The following is a 13,410-nucleotide window of genomic DNA, read 5'->3' on the forward strand; positions in this document are numbered from 1 at the left end:
CCTAGGTGGGTTTTTACGGGCGATCGGCAATGGAACCATGGTCATCGTCAGGCTCGACTCCAGATTTTTAGTATTGAATTTGAATTTCGCCATCTGCCATGGTGGGATTTGAACCCATGTCCCAGAATATTAGCCCAGTGACACTACCACTCTGCCACCTTGAGTGTGGATGGGTGGGGTTGGAAGAGTAGGTGGTGGAGTTAGTATGAGTGACAGCTTTTGGGTGGGTGGGTTTGGTAAATATGGGTGGGGGTCTGTGTGGGTGGAGTTGGTATGGGTGGGGGGGGTGGTTTGGAGATGGGGGCCTCTGTGTGATGGTGGTAGGGAAGGGACAGGTGGGCAATGGTGGGATGAGGGTGGTTTACTTTTGGGTAGATGGAGGTGGGGCTAAGAGTGGGTGGGCACCTGCATTTAGAAGAACAGAGTGATTGCTTTTCAATGAATTCACGCAGGAATAAGGTGTTATCTTCTACGGTAGTAGGTGCTTATCCAATCCCTAGAACCATGAAGCACTGGTATTCATTCATAACTGACTCCAGAGCTGGAAGTACATCTTTCCACTGCTGTTTGGTGTGTGAAACGTGGCAAAATGTTTAGTTTTGCTGCAGAATGAAGAGTAGAAAACCACATTGGTAGTTTGCCCTGAAAGGTGTTTGTCAGGCCACCAGGTCCTCTTTGACCCACTTATTACTCAGAGAAGAATCAAAGTTTCTTACAGATTTTCAGTTGCTTTACATTTATTAATGTATCCATTGCAACTGCGAGCAGTTAGGCTGCTTTGGGATTGCGTCAGGGAGTTATTTTGTGGCAGGAGGAGTTACGCTATCACTGCACGTTGGGGATTATTTCAGCTCCGTCCCAATGACTTTGTGGCCTCTTGCTGTGGGATGTGTAGCATCGGGACACAGCCTGATGGTGTGAAGTCTGAGACCCAATTGTCCGCCTACTCGTGACCACTCAGCCTGGAAGATCGGGAAAATTTAGAAGATATCAATCGGGTTCGTGGAAATAAAATTTAAAAATTGAGTCGTGGAATCGAAATGCTGGGATAAAGCATTGGGGAGAGGGGAGCTGGGCAGAGGGGGATCGTATTATCTCAGATCAGAGGGATGGTTCTGTGAGCAGAGCCACTGAATTATATCCTGATTCTCTAACCTGTGCTTCCTACAACTGTGGATTCCCCATTCAGAAAATAAGAACTTAAGAAATAGGAGCAGGAACAGCCCATAGGAGCTCTCGAGCCTGCTGCGATATTCAGTAAAATCCTGGCTGATCATCTAGCTCCACTTTCCTGCCTTGTCCCCTTTTCTTTTGACTCCCCTCATGCCCAAAAGGTTATTTAAATAAACTCAGCAACTGATCATCCACAGCCCCCTGAGTAAAGAAGGGTCATGAGGACTCGAAACGTCAACTCTTTTCTTCTCCGCCGATGCTGCCAGACCTGCTGAGTTTTTCCAGGTAATTCTGTTTTTGTTTTGAAATTCCTCCTCATGTCTGCCTGAAATAGCCGACTGCACTCCTGAGACTGTGATTCTCCGGCAGTGTGAAGAGTGCCTCAGCATTAGTGCTGCCAAGCTTTCTAAGAACTCGGTACATTTTCAACACAACCACCTCTCATCTTCTAAACTCCAGAGGGCACCAGCGCTTTCACTGCAGCCTCTTTTCTCAAAGGACAACCCCTTGCCACTGTGTCCCCCGCTGGGTGCAGAGAATCACCTCAGCCCTCAAGCTTGGCTGGTTCCAAAGTAGAAATGAGTCCCAGGAAGGAAGAGGGAGTCTGAATGGTGGGTCGATGTGCGATGTGCCGTGTCACTTGAGTTGCCCATGGTCTGTTGCTGGCTGACACACCTTTGGCAGCGATAGCTCACACTGCCTGCTCCCATTGATGACGGTGTTTGGTATTGGGAGAGCAGAACGAATGATTAATCATTTTTAAAATTGGGGTGGTGGGGGAGATGATGGAAAGGGCAGTAAATTAGATGCAAAAGCTATCTTAAAAAGTTTAGGTTCTGCAATAATACAGAACTACAATACATTCCCACTGTTCATGCAGTGATCCAGGAAATCCTATTTCCTGTGTATTATTTACACAGCCACTGGTTTGAAATCTGTTGGAAACTGGCTGTTGGTGCTGAAATTATTCATTTGTTTTATCGATTTTTGGTTCATCTGTTACTTTAATTTAAAAAGGGATTTTTTTTCCCTCCGCCCTCTGATTCCACTTTTCATTTCTTACTCCTTGCAGGAACTCAGACAGACTCTGCTGCTGCTCTTCCCTCATGTTGGGGTGTGTGTGTGTGCCATTGGGGGGGTGTGTGTGTGTGCCATTGAGGGTGTGTGTGTGTGCCGTTGGGGGTGTGTGTGTGTGTGGCATTGAGGGTGTGTGTGTGTGCCATTGAGGGTGTGTGTGTGTGTGCCATTGGGGGTGTGTGTGTGTGTGCGCCATTGGGGGTGTGAGTGTGTGCCATTGAGGGTGTGTGTGTGTGTGCCATTGGGGGTGTGTGTGTGTGCGCCATTGGGGGTGTGTGTGTGTGTGCCATTGGGGGTGTGTGTGTGTGTGCCATTGGGGGTGTGTGTGTGTGCCATTGGGGGTGTGTGTGTGTGCCATTGAGGGTGTGTGTGTGTGCCATTGAGGGTGTGTGTGTGTGTGCCATTGGGGGTGTGTGTGTGTGCGCCATTGGGGGTGTGTGTGTGTGCCATTGAAGTGTGTGTGTGCCATTGGGGGTGTGTGTGTGTGCCATTGGGGGTGTGTGTGTGTGCCACTGGGGGTGTGTGTGTGTGCCATTGAGGGTGTGTGTGTGTGCCATTGAGGGTGTGTGTGTGTGCCATTGAGGTGTGTGTGTGTGCCATTGAGGGTGTGTGTGTGTGCCATTGGGGGGTGTGTGTGTGTGCCATTGGGGCATGTGTATTTACCATTGGGTGTGTGCCATTGGGGGTTGTATGTGTGTGTGTCAGTGGGGGGGGTGGGGGGTTTGTGCGCCAGTGGGGTGTGTGTGTGCCAGTGGGGTGTGTGTGTGTGTCAGTGGGGGGGGCGGTGTGTGCACCAGTGGGGTGTGTGTGTGCCAGTGGGGTGTGTGTGTGTGTGCTAGTGGGGGGTATGTGTGTGTGTCTGTGATTTACGAGTTATACCCTGACAACTGGCTTGCTCCTTGACGAAGTGGAATTTCTCATTGACGATGAGCCACTCCTCAGTAACCTGAGCAGCCCTGGGCTAAGGGCCCAGTCGCTGCAGACAGTCACAGTCAGACAGTTTAGCCATTAGCAACACTCCATGCGTGAAATTGTACACCTTTTCTTGATGGTTTCTACTAGATTCTGAAGAATTTTGATTATATGCTGTTGAGCTGTGCCATTATATTGTGTTACCTCTGACATCATTTTTGTCCCCCATCCCCCATCCCTAACCCTCCTTTTCTCTCTGGTTCTCAGGCTAATTTCTGATTCATGTTCAAGGTGCAGATCTGCTGTCGTTCCAAATTGCCGCAACAAGTATCCAATTCCGTTTCTCTTCCCGTTTCCTTTCCAGGCTCCCAACAGCATGTTTGACATCCAGCTAGTGGGGAACAACTCAGACCATTTTACCATTTCGCCGACATCCGGCCAGGGGAGGATAGACATCCGGGTCCGAGTGGCTGTGCCCTTGGATTATGAGCGCATCTCTCACTATGAGTTTTCTGTAAGTTGTTTGATCAGTCTTCGTTTCGGGGGTGACTTTTTGTTGAAACAGGGAGCACCCAGTTATTGCAACTTAAGAATAGGGTAACGTTATTTTGCCACTCAAGCCTGCTCTGCCATTCAATGGCTGATCTGCAGCTGAACTCCATAAACTCCAGCCGGGGTGGGGTGGGGGGGTCATTTTTCCCTTCATCGGAGGGTAGGGCTGCCAGGATTGTCCCGGGGTTTTAAAGGAACGAAGATCAATCTCCAGAACATCACCACAAGCAACATTCAAGGGAAAAATCAGTGACCGTGGAACAAAATTGTGGGTTTTATTTGTCATTGGCTTTGAATGCTTTTCACTTATTAGTCGGTAAAAAAAAAATATTGGGGGTGGGTGGAGGTGAAAAGCTGTCTCGCAAACATATCAGGATTAATCCAAAAGCAGAACGCTGGAAATCTCAAATTAAAACAGAAAATGCTGGAACTATTCAGCAAGTCTGGTAGCCCCTGTGGGGACAGAAACAGAGGACAAATTTTTTAGCTGAGTGGGCGAGCGCACGCCTGACCTGCTCGGGCGTAAAATGTCGCGCGTTGACATCGGGTGAGCAGCCTGACATCAACGCGCAGTCGGGTGATACTTAATTCGGTGGGCACGCGCCAGAGTCAGCAGCACACCCACTGGTAATTAAAAGGGCCTGTTATAGGCCTGTTATAGGCCTGTTATAGGCATGTTATAGGCATGTTATAGGCCTGTTATAGGTCTGTTGTAGGCCTCATAGGCCTGTTATAGGCATGTTATTGGCATGTTATAGGCATGTTATAGGCCTGTTAGAGGCCTTAGGTGTAGGCCTCTTATAGGCCTGTTGTAGGCATGTTATAGGCCTGTTATAAGCATATTATAGGCCTGTTATAGGCATGTTATAGGCCTGTTATAAGCATATTATAGGCCTGTTATAGGCATGTTATAGGCCTGTTATAGGCATGTTATAAGCATATTATAGGCCTGTTAGAGGCCTGTTATAGGCCTGTTATAGGCCTGTTATAGGCATGTTATAGGCATGTTATAGGCCTGTTATAAGCATATTATAGGCCTGTTATAGGCATGTTATAGGCCTGTTATAAGCATATTATAGGCCTGTTATAGGCATGTTATAGGCCTGTTATAAGCATATTATAGGCCTGTTATAGGCATGTTATAGGCCTGTTATAAGCATATTATAGGCCTGTTATAGGCATGTTATAGGCCACGAGCAAAGTTATTAAATTAAATTTTTCTCTGCCCGTCCAACTTTACAGCCGGCGGGCAGGCGAAAAGGCCAAGCGGCCTTTTGCACTTTTCAGGAAACCTCATCCACAGGCAGGATGAGGTTTCCTAAAGCAAATAATTTTTTTTTTAATTTAAAATTTAATTATAACATGCCTCTGCTCACATGACAGAGTCCCATGAGGGGATATGTTTTATTACATTATGTATTTCTTTATTTTTTTTTTGGAAAAGCTTCATGTCCCTGAGGCGATTCTGTGCCTCGGGGAGATTATGAAGCGAGCTCCTGTGCTCGCGATCCCCCTCCACTCCCCCACACAGGCAGCACTGAGCGCAGCCGCTCACGTTTCACACTGGGGCAAGCCTTCATTGACCCGCCTAGCGTGAAATCGCCTTCTGGCCTCGATTACGGGCAGCGAGCGGCTTCTCGCCCGCCCGACAAGGGCAAGATTCTGCCCAGAGTTAACGTTTCAGGTCGATGACCCTTCCTTAGAACTGAGAGAAGTTCGAGATGAAATAGGTAAAAGGAAAAGTCTGTGATAGGGTGAAAGACAGGGAAGATTGAATGACAGAAGAGTTAGTTTCCCAGGACCAAAGGGGAACTGTAATGGGGCAAGATTAGAAACCTTCCTCTTCTCCTTGTCACACCCGCCCCTGGCTTAAAACCTGTTACTTCTCTGACTTTTCTCAGTCCTGAAGAAAGATCATTGACCTGAAACGGTAACTCAATTTGCCTCCATAGAGGCTGCCTGACTTGCTGAGTTTTTCCAGTGTTTTCTGTTTTTATTTAAGGTCAATCCAGCTGGATAATAGAGTGTGCTGTTCCCTTTCCAGTTCACTGTGTAAAACCAGTGGTGTATGGAGGATGGTGGGAGCATGGGGGTGGTGGGGTGGGGTTGGAGGTGGGATGTCCAGGAATGCACCCAGCTAGAATTGGCATCCCTACCACCTGGCAGACCTGATCCCTGCTTCCTTGTAAATCCCAACCGATTTTCATCCCTGTGAGTAAAGATTGGCTGAACAATTCCCTCCACCAGTTTGCCGCTGAATCAGTGTGGGCAGAAATTGCATCCACTCTTTCACCCATGACCAAATTAGTAAAAACCCTGCTCAGTCAGAGGGATTAACTGAAAGTTGGAGCCAATATTGTGCGATGTTATTGTGCAATTGATCTACGTGAACCTACATTTGTTACGGTGTTAAGATCGTCACGCTATCTAACTATCTCTTGAGTGTCCCCATGGTTTTTGGCTCCCGAGTCCTTCATTTCAACAGAAACATTTACACGTTTGAAATAAGTAGGAACTAGCAAAAAATGAGAGCTCATGGTGTAGGGGGTAATGTATAGGCATGGATAAAAGATTGGCTAGTTAACAGGAAACAGAGGGTAGCGATAAATGGGTCTTTACTGGTTGGGCAAGATGTAACGAGTGGTGTGCCACAGGAATCATTGCTGGGGCCTCAACTCTTTACAATTTATACAAGTGACTTCGACGATGGGATAGATGGGATGGTTGCTAAATTTGCTGATGACTCAAAGATAGGTAGGAAAGTAAACTGTGAAGAGGACAAAAGGAGGCTACAAAGTGACATAGGTTAAGTGAGTGGACAAAGATCTGACAAATGAGGTATAATGTGGGCAAATGTGAAATTGTCCATTTTTGCAGGAAGAATAGAAAAAAAGCATATTATCTAAATGGTGAGAGATTGCAGAGCTCAGAGATTCAGAGGGATCTGGGTGTCCTGGTGCATGAATCACAAAACATTAGTATGTAGGTACAGCAAATAATTAGGAAAGCCAATAGAATGTTATCATTTATTGTGAGGGGAGTTGAATACAAAGTAAGGAGGTTATGCTTCAGGTATACAGAGCACCAGTGAGGCCATATCTGGAGTGGTGTGTACAGTATTGATCTCCTTATTTAAGGAAGGATGTAAATGTGTTAGGAGCAGTTCAGAGAAGGTTTACTAGACTAATGCCAGGAATGGGCAGGTTGTCTTGTGAGGAACGATTTGACAGGTTAGACTTGTATCCACTGGAAGTTAGAAGAGTAAGAGGCAACTTGATTGAAACCTTTAAGACCCTGAAAGGTCTTGACAGGGTAGATGTGGAGAGGATGTTTCTTCTTGTGGGAAAATCTAGAACTAGGGGTCACTGTTTAAAAATAAGGGTTCGCTCATTTAATTCAGAGATGAGAATTTTTTTTCTGAATATTGTGTGCCTTTGGAACTCTTTTCCTCAAAAGGCAGTGGAAGCAGAGTCTTTGAATCCTTTTAAGGCAAAGGTAGATAGATTCTTGATTAACAAGGCGGTGTAACGTTATCAGGACTAGGCGGGAGGTTACAATCAGATGTCCCATGATTTTATTGAATGGCGAAGCAGGCTTGAGGGGCCAAGAGGCTACACATGCTCCATGTTCCGATGTTTGTGTGTAACCCTATCTGAATAACGGGATAAAGAATTTGACATGAATGTCTTAAAGATATTATACTGTTGTGAAAATGTCTAATTTCATGATTTATGTGTTTTAGGAATAAAGCTTTTAGGCTGGGGATTGAAGTTTTTATAAGTGAGATAACAACGAACCTGATGAGAAACTGTTAAACAAATCTTAAGTAATTGTCCTTGAAAGAGTGTTTATTTAATATCAGAACTGGAAGTGGGAAATCATTAAAGAATGGATAGTCCCCTTCTGAGCTTCTCGGTGAAGACAAGATGTCTACATAAGACATTTAAATTATTCATGTCATTTTCTCAATCAGGTAAAGGTTGGAAAGCAACTGGTAAACAAGTGGATGTCTTAAAGTATCTATATACTTGTTAGATCGAAGGACAGGTTTGGGAATTTAATTTAATTAGTTGAAACCTCTATCCAGGATATCCTTGGTGTGCCATTTTGTCATGGGGATGGGTTGTAGGGGAGGTATACTCCTGTTTTGGTTACGTCTTGAGCTGCAACAGCTTGGAGACAGGCAGAGAGAGGATGCTGCCAACAGTTGCACTTGGATCCTGGAAGCAGCCTCGAAAAGCAAAGAGAGAATTTTCCAGAAGCTGTGGGCCATTAGCAGAGGGCCATGTTGGGTGTCATTGAGCAAGAGCGCAGGGAGGTCCATGCCTGAGCTGGGGGTGTCCAAAATCGTGAGGTGCTTAAAGAGAGCTAGACGGTCGCCTAGCCGGAAGGACCCGAAGAAATTTCATACCCTGGACAGCAGCAGGAACACTGAGGAGAATCGGAGTGGATTTCGGAGAGCTCTGCCTTGGTTTGGTCGGAGAAAAAGTGAAGGAACTCAAGGGGTGAAATTTGACAGCAGCGGGATTTTATGATCACGCTGAAACGGAGCCATAAAATTCTGCCCAAGATTCTGTAAGGTATGGGGGAGCCCTTGGGTGAACAAGGATTGTACTATTGAGATTTGCGACTTAAAAAAACAAGTGTTTACAAAATATTTAGTGTTAAATTAGTAGCACTTGCTTTAACTCATGTACAGGAAAAATTTTCATTAAAATGTGAAACCTTTGTGGCATATTTCTTTCATTTAATAACTGGGAATTCAAATTTCTTTGTGCAAGTTACTGGTCTCCCTCTAGATCATGTACAATGTAATTCCAAAATTTTAACCGGTTGTATATCCTCTCAGATGGTATTAAGAAAAGACTTATAATAGCAATAATGGTGTTTTGGGATTATGGTTTACTGGGCAGCAGTGATCTCCAAGCTCCTACATGCTTCGGAGACCTGGAAAACCTACAGCAGGCACCTCAAAGCACTGGAGAAGCACCACCAGCCACACCTTCACAAGGTCCCCCAAATCCAGGGGCCAGAAACATGGTCCAACAGCAGCGTCCTCTCCCGAGACAGCTTGCCAGCCCCACTGGGATGGACATGTCATTTACATGCCTGACAGCAGACTCCTGAAGCAACTGTTCTACTTGGAACTCAGCCATGGCAGGGGACTCCCAGGAGGACAGTGGAAATGATTATTTAGGGATGTGCTCGAAACATCCCTGAAGAGGTCAAATGTCCCCATTGACTCATCAGAGTCCCTGGCTTGTGGCCGACCAAAATGGAGAAGGCTCCTTCGGGAAGGCACTGGACACATCGGGAGACTTTGGGAACGTGCAGAGGCGAGGTTGAGGCACCGAGGGATTGCTCAAACTTCCAGACAACACATCTACCCAGCCCTTCAAGCACCACCTGCCCCACATGTGGCAAAGTCTACAGATCACATATTGGACATCAATCATCTCAGGACCCATTGAACCAGAGTGGAATCAAGCCATTGTTGATCCCGAGGGACTGTTTGAAGTGCAGAAGGAGATTTTATTTGGCCCCAAGGCTGAATTGCAATGCAATTTACAGCAAAGTATTCATACATAGACTGAGCAATCAAGTTTAAAAACATGCAAACATGTAACAATCATATAGTAACAAAAATAGACAAATTCAGCAGGTAACAGGAAAGTGGTAGATAGGGATATTAAAGGAAAAGGTAATGCTGATTTAAAATTATATTAAAATTAAAAACCAATCTAGCAATACTACATTACAGGTGCTGAAGTACATGTAAATTGCATCATTTAAGTACTCAACTGAGAACCTGAAACATGTAAGGAATAGGGTTACATTGATACCTTTGTGTCCTACAGTTTATGGGATTGAATTTAGTTGAACTTCTGACTTGCTTTGATTGTGTTATCACACCTTCAGGAAGTGTCCTCAGGGAGTTATTACTCTGAATGTACTGACTGGAATTCTCTTCATCTCAATATTGGCAGTCCTGCCTCCAGCCAGTTGGCCTTCCCTCACCCTAGTCGCTCCACTTCTCTGCTTTGCTCTCTCCTTTTAAGACTCTTGGAAAATTTAACTCTTTGAACCAAGCTTTTGGTTTCCCTTCCTCGTCACTCCTTTCCCTCCCTGTCCATGCTTTCCCTCTCGCCTCCTTGAAGCACTTTGGGATTTTTTTAAAAATGTAAGCGTGTTCTACTAAATTCTCACGTGTTGGGCTATTATAAAAAGACTCCTTAAATTGAAAACGTTACTGGGACAATCGCAGTTAGCAGCTCACAGCAATACGCTCCGTATTTCCTTGCAGCCTTCTGGGTCAATATACTCAATGGGCAGATGAAGGACAGATTGAAGTTAACATTGGTGTGTAAAACAGTGCATATCAGAAGAAGAGAATGAAGAGCCTCAGGAAATACATTGGTGAAGGATCAAATTGAACTTGCAAGAGCAAATAAACCTCTCAGTGTCAACACTTCCAATCTCTTCAATAAAGTTTAAAAAAGTAAATTCAACAGAAAAGCAAATGGAATCCTTGGTTTTATTAATAGAGTTAAGGAGTACAAAAGCAAGGAAGTTGCACTAAACCTTTATAAATCATTAGTTAGTCTTCAGCCAGAGTATTGTGTCCAGTGCTGGGCACCACACGATGAGTAGAACGGCAAGTCCTTGGTGAGGGTGGAGAGGAGATTGAATAGAGCGGTGCCAGGGATGAGAGTCTTCAGTTGTGTGGAGGAGCTGGGGTTGTTCTGCTCATAGAAGATTTGATAGAGGTTTTCAAAATTATGAACAGTTCTAAGAGAGTAAGTAAAGAGCAACTGTTTCCAGTGACAGGTTGATAACCAAAGGGCACAGATTTAAAATGATTGGCAAAAATTAGGCATGAGGAGCAAGAAATTACACTGAATGTGGTGTTGAGACCAGGAATGCACAGTCTGACAAAATGGTGGAAGCAGATTCAGTCGTAACTTTCAAAAGGGAATTGGATGAATACTTCAAAGGAAAATGTTGACAGGGATGTGGGGTAAGAGCTGGTATTGGGACTATTCGGATAGCTTTTTCTTAGAGCTGGCAAAGGGAAGGTGGGCCCAATGACCTCCCCCCCACTATTATATCGTTCTATGATTCTCTATAATATGAACTACATAAGCAAAGCAGCGAACAAGTCAAAAGAGGTCATGTTGATGATGGAACTAAAATACTGCGGATGCTAGAAATCTGACATAAAAACAGAAAATGTTGGGAAAACTTGGCAGGTCTGGCTGCATCTGTGGAGAGAGGAACAACTGGCGTTCAGCCCATGCAGCAGTGCAGGACTGATACCCTAGGCTAAGATCGCCATGTTGGCTTCCATCCTACCCGTGTTTACCTCGATGCGTTGGCATGCTGGCGCTATCACCTTGGGCTGAAGGCGGAAGGACTCCTCCATTATTGCCTACAATCTGAGGAGTGTACCAGCCGTCCCTTCCTGATGTTCCCGTGATTGTCTTTGCAGCTCCACCAACTGATTGAGGACCAAGTCCAGAGACACATCATCTGACTTGGACTCAGCAGATTCCTTGACTCCAGCAGTCCTCCAAGTGCCGGTGACCTCTGATGTCCTCCGGCCATGGAACAGCTTGTGTGGTGTGCTCGCCAGATTGTGACCCTGAGGTTGCTCTACATCTAGGTCCCACTGAGGTGTGTGTCAATGCGCTGGTGGAGGGTGTGGGTGAACACCGTGATGGGTCTTCAATGGTGCTGCCCATGGGATCCTCGTCTGAGGTGCTCTTGGTGCTGGGGTCAGGCACAAGGTTACCTTAGGGTGATGTGTCAGATGTGCCTAGGAGAGAGAGTGCAGCTTGGCAGCTACGTTGAACACACAACAGTGGAATCAGAGTTGCGTTGAGAGATGGGGTGATGTGCAGGATCCTCATGTGAGTGCTCGCCACCAACCTCACTGTCACCACAGGAATACGCACCTGTCGAATGGAGCGAGGACCTTGATGTCCGGCACTCCACCCATAGCCTGGGACCTCTCCCGGTGATAGTGCGCGATCTTGTCCTGCATAAAGACAGGTGGAAAGAGTGACGTGAGCAGGGCACATGCCAGGCCTATTGAGAAGGACGTCAGGCGTGCGTGTGTGCTGGGTGGAGCCTTGAGTGGCAGTCTCCGGTGGAGGGGGGGGGTGAGGGCAAATGGAGATGTGAGGGTGTGTGAGAGAGAGAGAGAGTCAACGTCCCTTGAGCTGGCAATGAGTGAGATGTCAGTGAATGTGTGATGGGCTTGTGACTGGGTGAGTTGGGAGTGATGAGATGGCTGACTTACCCTGGTGACACGGATAAGATTATTCATCCATTTTCTGCACTAGGTGGCCAACCTCTTCTATGCAGCATTGGCACTGACCACCACTGTCACCGCCCCCCCAAAGCCGGAGTGATGAGACTGATGGGCCGCTGTGACTAGAGCGGGAATAGAGGACACTGCGATGGCCCCCTCCATGGTGCCCAGAAGGCGTCCCAGGGAGGCGTCACTGAATCGGGGAATGCAATCTTCCCGGCTTTTGGGGCCATGTCTTCACTGGAGCAGTCCCGGGCTGCAAGCGTTGAGAAGCATTTTAAATATGGCGCCTGTCAGGAGGAAGTGGCGAGGAAACGGCGTTAGCGGTCCAATCAGAGACCACGCAGCAGCGACTGGACCACTTGTCAGGTGGGAAGGAGACGTGACGGCGTGAAAACCCGCCTATGTGGCTGGAGGACAAACCATCTTTCTTCACACCCACTACTGCACTTACAGCGAATCTGGAGTGATTCCGCTCACAGTCTTGGAATCCACTGACTGTGGCAGAGGGAAGACTGAAGAAATTTGGGCTTTTCAGCCCTGAAGGGAGGTGGCTGAGAAGTGAACTTATGGGGGTGAACAAGAAAGTGAACTACATGGAAATGTTAAGTCCTACGACACTGATTAAAACTAAATTGTGACAATGGACAAGGAGGGTCCAGCTGCAAGATGATGAATTCTGGAAACTCTGTTTCCCTCTCCACAGATGCTGTCAGACCTGCTGAGTTTTTCCAGCCTTTTCTGCTTTTGTTTCAGATTTCCAACATCCGCAGTATTTTCCTTTTATTATATTGAGTTCTGGAGGGTTGGCTGAAGCAATATGTGAGATGGGCCCCTGGTGAAGGTCATATTGGCAAAATGACTGGAAGCATTTTGGGTGGAGTTGAATGTGGAAATGGTCAATTCAACTAAGATCAGTATAATGTATTTCTATATATTTATACTGTGGATAAATTTTCTTGATGGAAGTGTAGCTTGGCCAGGAACTATGGCCTGCACGCTGACGCTAAAGTAGGTTCATTTGGGCTGTGTTCAAGCAAGAAGCAGGGGACCTGCTGGCTGCCCCCATTGAGAGTCGGGGATGTCAAGGGACTAACGTCCTCGGTGAAAAGGGAACTGTTCAGGCTTTGAATCGTCAGGGATGTCAAGCCAAGATCAAAGTGTCAGCATGTTCTGCCACGGAGCGTTTGAATGCACAATCGGTCCCTGGTGATTCCACATGGGGGGGGGGGGTGCGGAGTGCCACCCGGCAGGGTGAGCAAGGGGAATTCAGACTGTGCAGAGTGTGCCTGGCTTCCATGGAGATGACATCAAACAAAAGCAACCGGAGGGTGCAAAATAACAGGGGAAACCGTTTGGGAGGAATTTTGACATTCAAGTGT

The 13,410-nt window shown here is 46.5% G+C and overlaps 1 protein-coding gene across 1 annotated transcript in view; it reads left to right on the forward strand.

Moving 5' to 3' along the window:
- Window positions 1-13,410, forward strand: part of cdh23 (cadherin-related 23) — a 704,187-nt gene that overhangs the window by 273,706 nt on the left and 417,071 nt on the right. Inside the window, exon 11 of the mRNA XM_041176120.1 lies at window positions 3,527-3,676. Within this exon, the coding sequence (XP_041032054.1) occupies window positions 3,527-3,676 (150 nt within the window). The remainder of the gene's footprint in view (window positions 1-3,526; window positions 3,677-13,410) is intronic.

This window comes from Carcharodon carcharias, chromosome 28 (assembly GCF_017639515.1).
Source record: "Carcharodon carcharias isolate sCarCar2 chromosome 28, sCarCar2.pri, whole genome shotgun sequence".
NCBI classification, from domain to species: Eukaryota; Metazoa; Chordata; class Chondrichthyes; order Lamniformes; family Lamnidae; genus Carcharodon; species Carcharodon carcharias.